The sequence below is a fragment of the Cetorhinus maximus genome, chromosome 18 (assembly GCF_964194155.1).
Source record: "Cetorhinus maximus chromosome 18, sCetMax3.hap1.1, whole genome shotgun sequence".
NCBI classification, from domain to species: domain Eukaryota; kingdom Metazoa; phylum Chordata; class Chondrichthyes; order Lamniformes; family Cetorhinidae; genus Cetorhinus; species Cetorhinus maximus.
The window spans coordinates 23147764-23166383 of record NC_135896.1 but is presented as its reverse complement, the minus strand read 5'-3'; the positions used below and the strand labels follow the sequence as shown (position 1 = coordinate 23166383).

General features: G+C 43.5%; 1 protein-coding gene across 3 annotated transcripts in view; it reads left to right on the top strand.

Moving 5' to 3' along the window:
- ppp4r4 (protein phosphatase 4, regulatory subunit 4) overlaps positions 1-18620 on the top strand; it is a 167445-nt gene that overhangs the window by 60422 nt on the left and 88403 nt on the right. For 2 of the 3 annotated variants that reach the window (XM_078562179.1, XM_078562178.1), the window contains one exon: positions 15193-15295. In XM_078562179.1, coding sequence (XP_078418305.1) covers positions 15193-15295 — 103 coding nt within the window. Of the gene's footprint in view, positions 1-15192; positions 15296-18620 lie in introns of those variants that run through there. The other variant, XM_078562180.1, reaches the window with a different exon arrangement.

The window sequence follows — 18620 nt, the reverse complement described above, 5'->3', positions numbered from 1 at the left end:
CTCGTGATCCTTTAATTACCATTATAATCTGGGTGAACTTGTGCAGTCGTCTCTCATTAACAGTCCACTTAAAGAGAAGAGAGCCAGTTTCATATCAGAAAGCATTTTGGATTCCATCCACAGCAGAGAAATCAAGCCGTGGAATCATGAGGACACAGAAGGAGGCCATTCAGTCCATCAAATCTGTGCCAGCTATCTGTAGAGCAGTCCAATCAGTCCCATCATTGTCAGGTAGATACCAATGTTGTAGTTGTACTGGAACAGGTTGGCTGGGGGTGGGTGTGTGGATGGTTTTGGAATACAAGACTTCAGCACTACTTTTGGGATGTTGTTGGGGCCCATATCCTTGCCTGTATCTAGTGTAATATTGTGTGGAGTGAATTGAATTGGCTGAAGACTGGCACCTTGGCTGCTGGGAATCTCAGGAGGTGCCTGAGATTGGTCATCCACTCGGCACTCCAGCTAAAGACGGTTGTAAATGTCTCAGCCTTGTCGTTTGCACTGACATGCTGAGTTCCTCCATCATTGAGGATGGGGATGTTTGTGGAGCTTCACTCTCTTGATTAATTATTTCATTACCCACCACCGTTTACAACTGGGTGTGGCAGAACTGCAGTGTTCTGATCTTATCTGTTGGTTGTGGAATCCCTTAGCTCTGTCTGTTGCATTCCACTTCTTCTGTTTAGCATGCATGTCGTCCTGTGTTGTGGCTTCACCAGGTTGGCTATGCCTGGTGCTGCTCCAGGCATGCTCTGCTGGACTCCCATTGAATCAGGGTTGGCTTGATAGTGTTGGTAGAGTGAGGGGTAAATGCCAAGGCATGAGGTTACAGATTGCAGTTGAATACAATTCCGCTGCTGCTGATAGCTTACAGTGCCTCATGGGTGCACAGTTTTGAGCTGCTAGATCTGTTCTGAATTTTTTAGCATGGGAGTAGTGCTACACAACACAATGGACGGTATTCTCACTGTGAAAATGGGACTTTGTCTCCACAAGGATTGTGTGGTGATTACTCCTCTTAATATGGTATGGATTGATTGATATGCGATAGACAGTTTGAAGGTAAGGTCAAGTAGGCTTTTTCGCTCTTGTTAGTTCCCTTACCACCTGCTGCTGGCCCAGTTTGGCAGATGTGTCCTGCAGAACTTTGCCATTTTGATCAGTAGTGGTGCTACTGAAACACTCGTGGTGATGGACATTGAATTCCCCCACCCAATGTACCTTCTATGCCCTTCCTACCCTCAGTACTTCCAAGTGATGTTCAACATGGCAGTTTAACATGGATTCAGAATTTTCTCCCTCAAGGGCATCCTCTCTTTCCAAAACTATAATGTCTCCCTAACCAGTACTGCCACCCAACATCCTGATTTTCCTTATCTTTTATGAACACTTTGGCCTGAATTTTACCCTTGGCGGGCGGGCACGCACGATCGGCAGACCCTCGACCAGTCGAGAAACGGGCCGTCGCCGGCGATCGGCCCCCGACTGCGATTTCATGCTGGCTGGTCAATTAAAGTCCACACAGCAAGAACACAACCTCCCAATGGTCGGGAAAGGCTGAGCAGGAGTGCGGGCCTGTCGGCCATGGCTCCACTGGCGACCCATCGGCTGGTTTAAAAACAGTACAGACAGCTCCTTGAAGGCTGCCAGGGAAGAACGTATTTTCTGCATTCTGAACATTGAAGTTATGGCATCAAGTGCGGCTGGAGACGCCAGGCAGGAGGGCAGGTGGTGTGGGCACTCAGCCCCCCTGGTTTTCGGATGAGTGTCTTGCAGTCCTCCTGGAGGAGGTGGCTGCCAGGAGGGACACTCTTGTCCCCAGAGATGGAAGAAGCAGGCAGCCACAGCTAACAAAAAAAGCTTGGGAGGAGGTGGCAGCACAGGTCAACAGCCATGATGTTGTGCAGCATACATGGGTGCAGTGCTGCAAAAGGTTTAACGACCTGCTGCACTCAGGAAGGCTGAGTACCGTGTTGGCATGGAACAGTGTGTTGGAGTGTTAAGGCCTGGCCACCCCCCGTGGAGCTCAGTGGTATTCGAGTCTGAGTGCTAACTGTCAGTGACCGCGGAGCTGGCCAAGAGGGTGAGCCCTGGCTACATGGAATGAGTGCCTTGCATCTCGAAGGCCACGACTCAGGTGTGCCGTACAAGGTGTTCCTCAGGTGGGGTTGGCCAGGCTGCAATGGCGCTGCAGGTAGAGAGTGGACTAATCCATGTTCCTCTGTTCTTTCAGGAGAAGATGACCCATAACCACATAGAACGGTCGCGGACAGGCGGAGATCCCCCACCTAATCTATCCAGATTTGTGCAGGACGCCTTAGAGCTGGAGAGGTGCCATGCACCATGGTCAACAGGCCGTGGAGAGCCTAGGGTGTCAGATGAAAGTAAGAGTGCAGTGCCCAGAGGTGAGTTTTGGATGGTGCAAACATTCTTGTGTAGTCTCATCATTGATGGGACCCTCAAAAGTGGATTCCCCGTTGATCATTGAAAGATGATGGCACCATGATTCAGGGTGCCTGGCATGCATAGTGACAGTGTGATGACTTAAACTAAGGGACATGTTGCTCTCCCTTAGATTCGTCAGTAAGCATTCAATTGCAGGACCCCAAAAAGCCATCCCTGACGCTAGAGGACCGCCAGGCTTCACATGTACTTCGTCACACCTGCTCTCTGAAGCATTCACCAGCGCAGATACTAGCACCTCGATGGGCACTAGATCCTTGGCTAGAATATTGGAGCACAGCAGTGAGGGCACTTCACACTTCCCTGAGGAGCAGGCGGAGGCAGAGTGTACCCAAGACAGCCGGAGGGCTGCTGGAGACCAGGACGATGCTCAGTCAAAGGCAGATGAGCCTCTGGAGTTGTCCATTAGGCGGCAGATGCTGGATGTCCACTGGGATGTGCGAGAGGACCTAGTGGAAATCCTTGAGGGTATGCGTGCTATGGTCTCTGTTGTGGAGGAGCCCATGTGGAGCATGAACACTGTGTTGACCCTCATGGCTGAGCGCGCTGCCTCCTCCATTGAGAGACAGGCAGCTCCAGGGGTAGAATCAGGGGTTTCTGGGGTTGTGCTCGGACCTGCAAGCCCTCACACAGGCACTGACCTCAGGCGGTCAGTGCCAGTGTGGGAGATGTATGAGGGATCCAGTGTCCCAGCTATGTGCCTGTCCATCAGTGGTGAGCAGGAAGGTCCAGAGCGACCTCACATTGGCGCATGAGCTGCTTGTCATCTCCATGTGCTCCTCTCGGGGCACTCTGGATGATGGCAGTAGGTCCACCGCCCCTCTGCCAGTGATTGTGGCATCTGATGAGGCTACAATGACTGGGGAGATGCCAGCTGTGGCACTTGCCACTCCTTCCCAGGCGGGGCCAGCTCAGGCTCCACTAGCCAGAGGATGACCATCAAGGCCAACAAGACGCCAGAGTCAGCAGGCTGTGTTGAATGCCGCTGCCAGCGAAGTGGGGGCACCAAGACGTAGCACTTGCAAACGTAAGTTTAAGACACCATGAGCACATGAAGGACTGGTCACGGGTGATCTTCTGTTGTGTAATATTTTGTTTATGTTTTCTGGCCTGGGAATTAAGACCAGAGAAGGTGATGTTGATTTTTTTGGATTGTCAAAATGATAAACTTTGGCCTTGCCCTGATGGCCTGAGTATACTTCACCTTTGTATTTTTTTGATGCAGGGTATGCCAGTATGTAATGCTGGACGTGAGTGGCTCTAAACTTTATTGCACAGGCACTCATTGGACTTTGGGTTCAAATGAAAGGGTCATTTCAGACATCCGGGATGGAGGTGGCAGCCCTGGCATGAGGTGGAAGCAGATCTTAGGCAGCCTAGCTGAAGGATCAAGGTGTCCCTGCCTCCTTGAAGGATACAGAGGTCTACCTCCACACCCAATGCGTTCTCCTCACTGTGCTCCTCTTCTGACTCACTACTGGATTCATCCTCTGTGGCCTGTGGAGCTGCGTCAAGATCCTCTTCCTCCCGTGCGACAAGTGCAAAGACATTGGTCCTGGTCCTGTTGAGGCGTAACCCGTCCCTTTTGAATTGCTGCCTCTTGCCCAAGAACTGGTCCAAATATCCCAAGAATCTGAAGCCCTCCCTCCTACACTCATTGAGTGTATTTAAGACCGAGATAGATAGGTTCTTGATTGGTAAGGGGGTCAAAGGTTAAGGGGAGTTGGCGGGAGAATGGAGTTGAGAAACTTAACAGCCATGATTGAATGGCGGAGCAGACTTGATGGGCCGATTGGCCTAATTTCTGCTCCATATCGCAAGCCATGCATTGATTCTCCCTATCTTCCTATTTCTACTGTATTCTCAATGCCACACAGTAATGATCTGTGTCTCTCACTCACTCACACTTTCACAATTATGCTGCCTGGTGTATCACAGTGGCTTGGATTTTATGGTCAACTGCCCACAAAGCTTTGCATGCTTTAAAACCTGGTGAGAATCCAGCTAATTTGAGGGGTGGGCGGGGGTGGGGGGTGGCGGAGGTGGAATATCTTCGACCCATCTAGGTTGTCAAGATGGGCCAGGTGATCACTGAATTCGAATTCCTGAAGATCCTGACTACTGTAAAAGGTCACGCTCTCTCCAACCAGAAACATTGCCACGATCTTCATAGAGACCATTAACATTTTAGAAGAAAGGAATCCTCAATGCCAACAGGAATAACCGAAGGACAAGATTTCACTTTTTAAGACTTTTACTGTGATAAGCAAACTAAAATCAACGTAGATCAAATATTAGTTAACAGGTAACTGGTACATCGAACTAAAGAAAAAGGCTAGTTTCACATTAACTAAGTAGTGCAACCAAAAGATACTATGGTACGCTTCTACTCTAGGCCATGCTTTCAGCAGATATGTAGCATTAAAGGGACAGTTTCAAAGTCAGTCCGAGCTCTCAAGCAGAGGTTCACCTCTCCCTCCATGCCAAGTTGAAACTTGTAGTGTCCTTTGACAGTCGTTCCACTCTGAGTTCCCTGATCCAATTACCACCAGCAAAGTGTACCCAGATGAACCCCCTCTCCCTTAGGCCACAGCAGTCCTGACAACCAAGAATTCCAGCGATTTCTGTATCTGGCCCCTTTAAATGGTTTAGTTGGCTCTGGTAAAACTGTTTTTCCCATAGAGAACTTTACTTCTGCTTCCCATCATTTCCTACAGAACTGAGAAGACCTGTTCCTGGGAAAGTTTCAATTCTTTACACCTTGCTTCTCAGCAGCAGCTTTTCCTTTCTTTGAGCTGCAGCTCACAACCCTGGTTCAATTAGGCGTGCAGTAGACCTTGTCAAGAGCAGCACCAGGCATAGCCAACCTGGTTAAGCCACAACACAGGACTCCATGCATACTGAACAGTGGCAGCAGTATGCAACAGACAGAGCTAAGTGATCCCACAACCAGTGGATCAGATCAAAACTCTGCAGTTATGCCACACCCAGTCATGAATGGTGGTGGATTATTCAATAACTAATCAGAGATAGAGGTTCCACAAACATGGAGAACTCAGCATGTCAGTGAAAAGGACAAGGCTGAAACATTTACAACCATCTTTAGCTGGAGTGTTGAGTGGAGGATCCATCTCAGGCTCCCACTGAGGTTCCCAGCAGCACAGTTGCCAGTCTTCAGCTAACGTGACATCACACTGGATATAGCCAAGGCTATCGGCCTTGACAACATTCCGGCAGTAGCACTGAAAACTTGTGTTCCAGAACGTCCCCTACACCCAAACCAACCTCTTCCATTACAGCTACGACATTGGCATCTACCCAACAATGTTGAAAATTGTCCAGGTATGGCCTGTCCACAAAAGCAGGCCATATTCAATCTGGCCAATTACCGACCAATCAATCTACTCTCAATCATCAGCAAAGTGATGCCAGTGGTTGACAGTGTTAACAAGCAGCACTTACACAAACAACCTGTACATCAGTGCTGCCAGGGCTACTGAGACATTTAAGCGGATATTTCATAACACTCGACAAAAATTTATCCCGGTCATAAAGAAGGACTCGATGAGAAGAATGAACCACCTGTGGTTAACAAAGTTGATCAAGGAGAGTATCCAATCAAAAACTAAGGCATTCAAAGTGGCAAAAACTAGTGGTAAGCCAGAGGATTGGGAATTTTTTAGGAGCTAGCAGCGGATGACTAAAAAGCTAATAGAGGGAGAAAATTGATTATGAAAGTAAATTGGCAAGAAATAGAAAAACAAACAGCAAGAGCTTCTACGGGTATAAAAAGGAAGAGAGTGGCTAAAATGAGCGTGGGACTCTTGGAGGATGCGACTGGAGAAGTGGTAACGGGGGACGGGAAATGGCAGATAATTTAAACGAAAATTTTGCATTGGTCTTCAAGGTGGAGGACATTATAAACATCCCAAATATATCAGATAAGCAAGAAGCTAATGGGAGGAAAGATCTTGTAACAAGTGACAAAGTATTTGACAAACTAATGGGATTAAAGGCAGACCTGATGGCCTGCATTCAAGGGTTTTAAAGGAAGTGGCTGCAGAGATAGTGGAGGCATTGATTGAAATATTCCAAAACTCACTGGATTCCGGGAGGATCTCAGCAGATTGGAAATCCGCTAATATGACGCCCCTGTTCAAGAAGGGAGGGAGACAAAAAGCAGGAAACTAAAGGCTAGTCAGCTTAACATCTGTTGTTGGGAAAATGCTAGGGACCAATATTAAGGAAGAAATAGCAGGGCATTTAGAAAAGCTTAACACAATCAAACAGAGTCAACGTGGTTTTGTGAAAGGGAAATCATGTTTGAAAAATTTGCTAGAGTACTTTGAGGATATAACAAGCAGAGTTGATAAAGGGGAACTGGTAGATGTAGTGTATTTGGATTTCCAGAAGGCAGCTGATAAGGTGACACATAAAAGGTTATTGTGAAGATAGGAGCTCACGGTATTGAGGGTAATATATTAGTATGGATTGAGGATTGGTTTACACACAAGACAGAGAGTTGGGATTAATGGGTCTTTTTTTAGGTTGGAAATACGTAACTAGTGGAGTACCACAAGGATCAGTCCTGGGCCTCAATTATTTACTATCTATATTAAGTACTTGAACGAAGGGGCAGAGTGTAATGTATCCAAATTTGCTGATGATACAAAAATAGGTGGGAGGGCAAGTTTTGATGAGGACATAAGGAATCAGCAAGGGGATATAGATAGGTTGAATGAGTGGGCAAAAACTTGGCAGATGGAGTTTAATGCAGGAAAGTGTGAAGTCATGCACTTTGGTAGGAAGAATCAAAAGACAGACTATTATTATAAATAGTGAGAGACTCCAAAAAAAAGTGCAGCATAGAGGGATCTGGGTGTTCTTGTGGATGAAACACAAAAAGTTAGCATGCAGGTGCAGCAAGTAATTAAGAAGGCAAATGGAATTTTGGCCTGTATTGCTAGGGGGTTGGAGTTTAAAAATAGGGAAGTCTTGTTACAACTGTACAGGGTGTTGGCGAGGTCACACCTGGAGTACTGTGTATAGTTTTGGTCCCCGTATTTAAGAAAGGATATACTGGCGTTGGAGGCAGTTCAAAAGAAATTCACTAGGCTGATTCTTGGGATGAAGGGGTTGACTTATCAAAAACAGCTAAACAGGTTAGGTCTTTATTCATTGGAGTTTAGAAGAATGAGGGGTGATCTTATTGAAAGATACAAAATTCTGAGGGGGCTTGACAGGGTAGATGTTGAGAAGATGTTTCCACTAGTGGGGCAATCTCGAACAGTTACAGAATAAGGGGACACTCATTTAAAACTGAAATGCGAAGGAATTTCTTCTCTGAGGATAGTGAATGTCTGGAATTCTCTACCACAGAGAATTGTGGCGGCTAGATCACTGAAAGTATTTAAAGAGGAGGTAAATAGATTTTAGAAATATCGGGGAGTTGAGGGCTAGGAAGAGCTGGCATGAAAGAGGAGTTGGGGCCTGGGGCAGTTCAACCATGATCTTATTGAATGGTGGGTCAGGCATGAAGAGTCGAATGGCCTACTCCTGTTCCTATTTCTTATGTTCTTATGTACTTGGCTTTGGACCTCAATACAGCCTTGGTCCAACACTGAACAAAAGAGCTGCGTTCCAGAGGTGAGGTGAGAGTGATTGTCCTTGAGCCACTGCTATAAATTGCAACTCAACACCTCAGTTCGTTTCTATTTGAATGAGTTGAGTTGAGTCCCTTCTCAACTCTCATTCCCATGGCAACCTGAAGCCACATGGGCACTTCTCCAAATTGAGGTGTTTACCTGGAATTCCAATTACATTTTTTCCAGAATTCTTTTCCCCATTGGATTTAAAATGACATTTCAAAACAAATGTTTCTTGCAAAGTTCAGCGTTCATGACAACATGTCTAGCTCTTGTTTGAAGGAATGCAGCGAATTGGTGTCTACTGCACAAGATGCCATCCTGTTCCACGGGTCCACCATTCTTTGGGAAATGGGCCAACTCCTGGCACAACACAACACTCAAGAAGTTTGACACTGTCCAGGACAAAGCTGTCCGCTTGATTGGCACCACCTCCACAAACATTCACTCTCTCCACCACTGACGCACAGTAGGAGCAGTGCGTGCCATCTACAAAATGCACTGCATGAATTCACCAAGGCTGCTTCGACAGCACCTTCCAAACCCACAACCAATACCATCTAGAAGGACAAGGGCAGCAGACACATGGGAACACCACCTCCTGGAAGTTCCCCTCCAAGTCACTCACCATCCTGACTTGGAAATATATTGCTGTTCCTTCACTGTCGCTGGGTCAAAATCCTGGAACTCCCTTCCTAACAGCACTGTGGGTGTACCTACACCACATGGACTGCAGCGGTTCAAAAAGGCAGTTCGCGATCACCTTCTCGAGGGCAACTAGGGATGGGCAATAAATGCTGGCCCAGCCAGCGAAGCCCACATCCCATGAATGAATTTTTAAAAATCTAACCTAAATCTGGCCTTGCACAATTTAGTATAGCAACCGAGAGCTAGACTTATTTCTGGTTGGTGTGCAAGTCTCCCCCTCCCCCCTCCTCCTCCTTCAGGTACCATGACCTAAGAGCGTGTTGGTGACCATGTACTTCCATTGGATTGGTCCATGATTATGCATGGCAAAGTACTGCAGTGTTTTGCCATTGCCTCCTGCAGTATGGCTGACCAGGAAACACACTCACTCTTACTGCCTGTCATCAGGCGTATTGGAAGGATTTACAGGATAATCAACCTGTTTGGCCATGTTATGAATGCACCTTCCATGGCCATTGAGTTCTGAAGTGGGACTTCAACCCAGAGTCCTGGCTCAGAGGTAGGGATGCTGCTACTACTATGCCACAAGACCTCCTTGAAGTGCACATCAGCCCATAGAAAATTTATTGCTCAGCATTCACCCTGTTCGTATGTAAAAACAAAATGGCAGTTACCCAAGTTAAAGATCATTTGTCAGTCATGTGCCCAATCTCCTAAGACATCAAGATCTGCTGGGAGCAGTCCAGCATCGTTCACATTACTAATATTTACACAGACCTTGGTATCTCCTGCAAAATAGCAGAACACGTCCCAACACCTACATCCAGATCATTAATAGGAATAGTAAAAAAGAAAAAATTCAACGCCAATCCTGAGGAACTCCACTGGTGACCAGTCTCCAAACAAATCCAGGTCCATCTATAACTCTTTTTTGCCTACATCCTGCAAATTAGTTTTCAACCTAGATAAGTATATCACAACTAATACCAAAGGGTTCAATCTTGTATAAAAGCTTCTTATGTAGAACATTATCAAAAGCTTTTTGGAAGTCTAAATATTTTAGGCAACTGGCTTGAATCATAGCTAGCACAAAGGAAGATGGTTGTGGTTCCATATCTCAGCCCCAGGACATTGTTGCAGGAGTTCCTCAGAGTAGTGTTCTGAGTCTTAACTGTCTTCAGCTGGGATGCATGCTGTTGATGATTCATGTATTGTATTGTTCACAACTCCTCAGATAATGGAACAGTCCATGCCAGCTTGCACCAATACAACATTTAGATTTGGGCTGATAAGTAACACAAATAATTTGCTCACACAAGTGCCGGGCAATGACCATCTCCAAGAAGAGAGAATCTTACTGCCTCCCCTAGGCATTACGAACACTGCATCCTCACCGTCAACATCCTGGGGATTACCATTGACCAGAAACTGAACTGGACTCAGCCATATGAATACTGTGAATACAAGAAAGAGATAAGTGGTAAGAAAGAGACTGGAAATTTTATGACGAGTAACTCACCTCCTGACTACCCAAAGCCTTTCCACCATTTACAAGGCTCAAGTCAGGAGTGTAATGAAATACTCTCCACTTGCCTGGATGAGTGCAGCTCTAACAACGCTGGTAGCTCAACACCATCCAGTACAAAGCAAAATACTGCAAATGCTGAAAATCAGAATTAAAAACAGAAAATACTGGAAATACTCAGGTCTGACAGCAACTGGGGAGGGAGAAAAAAGGAAAGCATTTCAGGTCTGTGACCTTGCATTAGTTCAAGGCAAGGTCTGCATTTATTGCCCATCCCTTATTGCACTTGAGAAGCTAGTTCTTAGCTGCCGCCTTGAACTGCTGCAATCTCTGTGGTGAAGGTACTCTCACTTTGCTGTTGGATAGGGAGTCCTAGTATTTTTACCCAGCAACAATGAAGGAGTGGCAATATATTTCCAAGTCAGGATGGTGTGTGACTTGGGGTAAACTTGCACGTGGTGATGTTCCCATGTGCCTGCTAACCTTTCCTTTCTCAACACTAGAAGTTGTAGGTTTGGAAGATTCTGTCGAAGGAACCTTGGTGAGTTGCTGCTGTGCATCTAGTAGATGGTGCACACTACAGCCACAGTAGACCAGTGGGGGAGAGAGTGAAAGTTTGAGGTGGTGGTTGGCATGCCCATCAAGCAGCTTTAAGTTTCATGAGCGTTGCTGGAGCTACATTCATCCAGGCAAATGGGGAGCATTCCATCATACTCCTCACTTGTGCCTTGTAGATGGTGGACAGGCTTTGGGGTGGGTCAGGTGAGTTATTCGCCACAGAATTCCCAGCCTCTGACCTGCTCTTGTAGCTACAGTATTCATGTGGTTGGTCCGGTTAAGTTTCTGGTCAATGGCACCTCAGGCTGCTGATGGTGAAGGGAGGAGTGGTTCGGGCCATGTTGGTTACCCAACAGGCTATTGTCATTGGAGTAGGTTGTCAGCAGTAGGGGTGTATTGGCTGGAGAAGGTTACAGAAATGGAGCAAGGTCTTGAAGGTGTTTAACATAAGGAAATTGGAGGTGTTGGGTTTGGAAGGATGATAGGTGAGTGATCGGTGCAGGATAGGATACAGGCAGAGGATGAGCTGAAGTTTATAAAATATGGAGGATGGGTGGTTGGTTAGAAGGACTTTGGAATAGTGGAGATTAGAGTTGCCAAATATCTCGCTAAAGGTTGCATCATCTGCAGAATGGCAGGAGTGAATGGAGGTGGAATTATGCAGTCTTTGTAATGAAGAGTGTGCAGTGGGTCAGAAGCTCAGCTTGGGGTTCACTAGGGCACATATTGCACACAGTTTGGTTCAACCAGTGACAATGGCCAAGGAAAAAGATTAAATCCATACCGAGGGTACAAGGTTAATTACCAGAGCAGAAGCCAATGGCTTTATTTTATCTCCCAACTAGGGGGAATTGTAAAATATCCTTTTAGGATTGACTTAAGTTTGAACTGATAATAGATGTAGAGGTTCTCAGTACACTGTTCATGAAAGTTTGATCAATAGCTTAATATTTACAACTGAGTGGTTCTCCCTTTGCATACAGTTGCAGATGTCACGTTTACAGTGGTGCAGACTTTGGTTTTGCTCAGAAATGCACAACAGTGACTGGTTATTGCATTCTCTAGAGCAGTCAACAATTTATATTGAGAGGCAGAAAACCCAGTTTGTAATATGACCTGCCAGGTTCCCATGACTACCTAAGTTGTTGGATGTTCTGAAAGCTTGAACCCCACTTTTTCCTGAGCAAGTTGGAATGCTCCTTATTGATGACATCACTAGAGTGCTCGAGCAGGAAGGGAAACCTGGTGTATGTATATGATGTTGCATGTTCCTAGAAAAATCTGAACTAGTATCTACTTTTCTTAAAACTAATCTCTGAGCAGTCCTTTAAATTACTTGGAAGAGATACCACATTAGGTTAACTTTGAGTTCCTTTGATAGTTCAGTGGGTGAATGCACCAGTTAGTGTGGTATTGGTATTGAGCCACTAAAATCAATGTCCATTCTCTGTATTACAGCAAAAATGAAATTCTGCAAGCAGCCTTGATATCCCTGGGCTAGAAGGAGACAAAAAGGCTGTGCATGCATGAACATTGACTGGGGGGACAGAAACAGGCTCAGCTACCATAAATCTCACTATTGAATAGTCTGACAATTATTCAGGTTCACATTGGAAGATTGGCTACTTAGATGAGATACTGGATCATTGTATTTCAGACTATGAGACCCAAATTTTGGCCAGGAAACCAGTCACTATTCCCTTGTACTGTAGATGTTAACACTTAGGTTGGGGAAACTCTGACAGTGGAAATCTTTTTTATTTGGTATTGCTTTCCTGGTATCAGTTTTATCACTGTTACTGCTTACAAAGGGTTGATGGCCCTTTTTTGTGGTACAGCAAGGGAAATATAAGACAATTCCAACAATGTACATATATATAATTGCTGCATCCTTTTCTCGTTTAAGGAGACTGAAGTCACAGCTGTTTCATTTAAATGCATGGTTTACCAGAAGAAAATTAGTTCTGGGCACTCAACGAGAGGTGCTCAAGGACACTTTGAAACCAGCAGTTTTGCCTCATAATAATCTGATGGTCTTTCTTGATTCTAGTTTTCTGTCTTACTCAAATTACTTTCTTTAGTTTGAGTTACCTTTCAGAGTATATGAACTTAATGAAAATCCTGGGGCTAAATTTCATGTGGGTGCGGTGGTGTGTTTGGGTGCACAAATGGCCACACTTTTTTTTGAGGAAATCTGATTTTCCTCCGCATTCCCAACCTTGTGCCCATTTCCTCTAGCCTTTATGGCGGGTTGGGAATGCCTGGAGCACAAAACACACACCTGGTCTGCTGCGATTGAATTCCCAATTTATTTCCTCCTGCACAGTCTTTTCATCTGCTGGTGTGGGGTTTTGGAAGCCCATTTATAGCATGTCAGGTTTGAGAGTTTGTGAAAAAATGGATACCCTGCTGATGGTATAGCTGAGGCCTAGAGTCATAATAGAGCAAGAAGGCTTTGTTACAAGACTTTGCCTAAAACACCTGGTAAAATTCTGCATAAAGTTCTGGTCACTGCATCAGAGGATGGATGTGGTCACACTGGAGAGGTTACAGAAGAGATTTATGAAGATGTTGTCAGGAATGGAGAATTTTAGCTTTGAGGAAAGATTGGGTAGGCTGGGTGTGTTTTCTTTGGGATAGAGAAGGCGGAGGAGAGATTTAATTGAGGTGTATAAAATTGAGGGGCCTAGATAGAGTGGATAGGAAATAAGTGTTTCCTTTAACAGAATTAAAGTAATTGGTGGAGGAATTAGAGGAGAATGAGAAGAAATTCTTTCACACAGAGGTTGGCAGGTGTCTGCAACTCTGCCTGAAACAGCGGTAGAGTCTGAAACACTCTGCATTTAAAAAATACTGGGATACGCACTTGAGATGCTATAATCTACAGGGCTATGGACCAAGAGCTAGAAGGTGGGATTAGACCAGACAACTCTTGGCTAGTATGGATACAATGGGCCAATTGGCCTCCTTTTGAGTTGTAAATCTTTCTTTTCTTTCTTGTATTTCTTGTCTTTCTATGTTTCTGAGATTTTTTGGTTAGGCAGATGTTGGAAATTATGTAATTTCAACAGTAATATCAATTCTGTATTCTGAGGCCAGTAATAGGAAACTTAGGTGTTTAGACTGTGGGCTAAACATTTAGGCCTATGTACAGAATTTTTCATTTTAATCACTGCCAGCCTCTGGTTGCCACAGGAGGAAAATAGCATAAAAAACAATTAATGCCAAGAATTGGGTGCTAAAAATCACTAATTGTGCTGACACTTAAATGAGATTGCGCAATGTTAATGTTGTCAGTAGCTGATGTGGTATTTAACAGGCAATTTTTCTTTTAGCAGTCAGTTGCCATTAGCACATGCATTTCCAGCATTTGTTTTCATTTTGAATGTTTAGCACTTGCAGCTTACTTTTGATAGAATTGGTAGAGAACATAAAGTTACTGTTCTCAATATGCTTGCTAAATAGAACTGTTGATCATTTAAATATTTTCTTAAGATCCTATATTAGAAACATATGAGCAAATTTCTTTAAAAACAAATAATTGTTGGGTAGATCCTGCCAGGTTTAAAGACCTGTAGTACTGCTTCAATGAAGATATCTGCAACATTCAAATGGCTGTGTTACTGTCATTAGTTTAAAAACATTATCGATTTCTACAATAGTGATTTGTCAATGTTGGAAAGCTGTCACTAAGATAGAAAACAAATCAATTGTAAGATTATTTTGTCCTTGTGGTTTGCGATCCCCTTCAGTAGATTAGTTTTTTGTGATTCAGTGACAATTGCTCTTTATTTCACAGGTCAGTTTCAATTGAGAATATTGAGTGGCAATTTACTGTGATCCTTTCCAGTTTAAGGATAGTTAAATATAAAGGTGAATTAACAGCTGTAGGGGATTGAATGCTTAACTGTAATGTTAAAATGACATCTCTAGTTATAGGTGACAAAATGTACTGGCAAATTAATTCAGAAGAAAAATATTGCCAATGCTGGAAATCTAAAGTAAAATATAAAATTCTGGAAATATTCAGTAGGTCAGGCAGCATCGATGGAGAAACAAACAATGTTGACTTTTCAGGTTAATGATCTTTCATTAGAATTCTGATTTTCTCTCTCTGCAGAAGCTGCCAGATCTGCTGACAAAATTTTCCACAGTTTTAGAAACACAGTACTTAAACTGAATTACCATTTACTATTTGGTTTGTTCATCAATCAACAGAATGTGGCGTTATAAGATGCCTGTTTTTGATGGGACTAACTTATTTTCTCATGTCTGCAAGCACACACAACCTGCTTTTGCATTATCTGCCTAATGTTCAGTTTGTAGGTATAAGTGCAATTGTATTATTTGCAGTTCTGGTCAAGATGTGCAGCGAACCAGTGTTGTTGTTAATCTACCAAACCTGATGCGACAGAATACTTCAGAGACAATTCGAAGAGTGGTGCCAAAAATTAGAGTAAGTTGCAACTTATTCATAAAGAATCAAGTTTTGCTTAATTGAAAATAATGACATGAAAATGGTCCTGTACCCATTAAAATGGACCTTGCAAGGCCATGTGAAATCAACTAATGTTCTGTTAGCAACATTGCATATCTGACCCAACCACTAACCTATTTCAGAAATCATTACTCATCTGTATTAAAATCACTGGTAAAGCACCAAATTCTATGCAGTGCCTATTACCTTTGTAGATATAGTTAGATAGTTAAATGTCAAAGTACCAATTGGCACCTGAAAGATTGGAATTTCAAAAATGCTTGAAACTTTATTCCCTTAGGACTGTTTAGCTCTTCAATCATTGCTACTTTTAAAGAGAAAAGCTGAATTATCCTGAAGTATAAATGTTTCTCTCTTCCCCACCCCTGTATTTTAAAACAAGAACTTAATTTTACCATCTTCAGTTTTCCAGTTTCAATAGCATTGGAACAAAGTATTGGCCTCTACTATAGTAGACAGCCACAATAGGTACTTGTGAAGGTGTGTAACATGTCATTATTTATTGAATCCATTGAGTTGTATGCTAAGGATGTGGTGCGGATGTGGGATCTTAATGTAATTGGTATTTCAAATCCCACTCATGTCACCATAGGCATTGAGCTGAAGTCCTCATACACTCATAAGGATTTACAAAACAGATGGAATCCATTTGCCCAACATTTCTGTGCTGGCCAAAATATATCTATCCACTTTCTGGCATTGGTCTGTAGCCTTGTAGATTTTAGTACATACAAGTTATTTTTAAATGTATTGAAGATTTTTGCCTCTTCCACCTTTTCAGGCATAGTTCCAGGCCTCACCACCCACTGTGAAAATATTTCTCCTCAATGCTAATCCTTCTACTGATTACTTTAAATGTATGACAACTGATTATTGACCTCTCTGCTAAGCTCTATATAGGCTCCTCACTAATACTGGCATTTTGATTTTCAGGCTTTTTTTTTCAATTTAAATTCTCAAACTGCCCATGGTCAGTTTTGAACTGCTGTTCTCTAGTTTGCTAAACCTGATAATAACCACTGCACTATCATAGCTGTGAAAAAAATTACAGGGCTATGGGGAAAGCACAGGATAGTGGCAATAATTGGATAGCTCTACTAAAGTGTTGGCACAGGGATGATGGGAATCATTCTATGATTCTTTGAAGCATTTTTGCTTTAGAAAGGTTCTGTTGGAATTAAGTCTCGTCGGTAGCACCAAATTGTAACCATAACATAGTATGCTTGGTGCTGACTAGTAACAAGTCTCATGCATCATTGATGCTTATTGAAATTATTTGGTGACTTCTCACGTTTTTGATCCTTTATTTACTAGATGCCACTTGTGAAGCACCCCCAAAAGAAAACTAAAATATGTTTGGTATTTGTTGACATTCATCGTGAACAGTGCTCGTTATTAGCGAGGGCCAGTGACTATCTGCTGAAGCACTTGTTAGATTTTCTGCTGGAACTCAACTCCCAGTTACCTCCAGTTTAAAAAGCGGACAGTGGTAAATGATACCAAGGGACTTCTCTTGGCTGCACATTTCAGAATGTTTGTCAGCCATAGGCTCCCTTCAAGCCAGCTGATATAGAGCTACCTTTGGATGCTTCCCTTTTGTGAAGGCAGTGTCATGCATTTTCTAATAATCCTAAATAACTTTTAGTATTTGTACTTAGTGAAGTACACCATATTACACCTAACAAATCCATTCATTTAAATGCTATAAATTTAATTAACACCAATTACTTTGTGGGTAAGCAGTCAGTTTTTATTTGGTTATGTACTGCATCTGGCATTAGGAACTGCATGGTTACTAGAATCTTACAGCCCAGAAGGAAGCCCTTCAGCTCATCCAGTCAATGCTTGTGCCAGCTTTTTGAAAGAGCTAATCAATTAGTCCCACTCCTTTGCTCTTTCCAAAGGCTATGCAAATATTTCCACTTAAACTATATATCTGACTACAAGAATATGACTTGAAATATCATCCTGCCAATTTTTAAAATAATTTTCTATTTGTTATAATACAATTATGGGTTCATAAGTTTTTATGTGCACAGTACAGACTGAATTGCTTTCAAATATACCTAAAGAAATTAATACATAATGACTCTAGCCTTTTTGGAATTGGGTGGGTTATATGTAACTCTTGATGCTTGAAGCATCATAAATAAACAAATAGTGTATCATAGAATTCATAGAACGGTTGCAGAGCAGGAGGCCATTCAGCCCCTCAAGTCCAAGCCAGCTCTTTGTAAGAGCAAAAAACAAAAAGCTACCGCGGATGCTGGAAATCCAAAACAAAAACAGAATTACCTGGAAAAACTCAGCAGGTCTGGCAGCATCAGTGGAGAAGAAAAGAGTTGACGTTTCGAGTCCAACATGACCCTTCAACAGAACTGAAGTATAGTTAGGAGAGGGGTGAAATATAAGCTGGTTTAAGCTGGGGGGGCGGGGGGAGAGAAGTTGAGGGTGGGTGGTTGTAGGGACAAGCAAGCAGTGATAGGAGCAGATAATCAAAAGATGTCACAGACAAAAGGATCAAAGAGGTGTTGAAGGTGGTGATATTATCTAAGAAAAGTGCTAATAAAGAATGGATGGCAGGACACTCAAAGTACAGTTCTAGTGGGGGTGGGGTGGAAAGACTGGCAAGGTATTAGTTGTAGATTTAAAAATAATGGAAATAGGTGGGAAAAGAAGAATCTATATACATTATTGAAAAAAAAGGGAGGGGGAAGAAATGGGGGGAGGGGGAGTTTAAGATCTAAAGTTGTTGAATTCAATATTCAGCCCGGAAGGCTGTAAAGTGCCTAGTCGGAAGAACAATCCCCATCCACCACTACTCTCCTCCGTCTGGCTGAACTTGTTCTCACACTGAACAATTTCTCCTTTAACTCCTCTCACTTCCTCCAAATAAAAGGTGTGGCTATGGGTACCTGCATGGGCCCCAGCTATGCCTGTCTCTTTATGGGGTATGTGGAACATTCCTTGTTCCAGTCCTACTCCAGCCCCCTCCCACAACTCTTTCTCCGGTACTTCGATGATTACTTCGGTGCTGCTTCATGCTCTCGTCGGGACCTGGAAAAATTTATTAATTTTGCTTCCAATCTCCACCCCTCCATCATTTTCACATGGTCCATCTCTGACACTTCTCTTCCCTTCCTTGACCTCTCTGTCTCGATTTCTGATGATAGACTGTCCACCAATATCCATTACAAGCCTACCGACTCCCACAGCTACCTCGACTACAGCTCCTCACACCCGGCTTCCTGTAAGGACTCCATCCCATTCTCTCAGTTCCTTC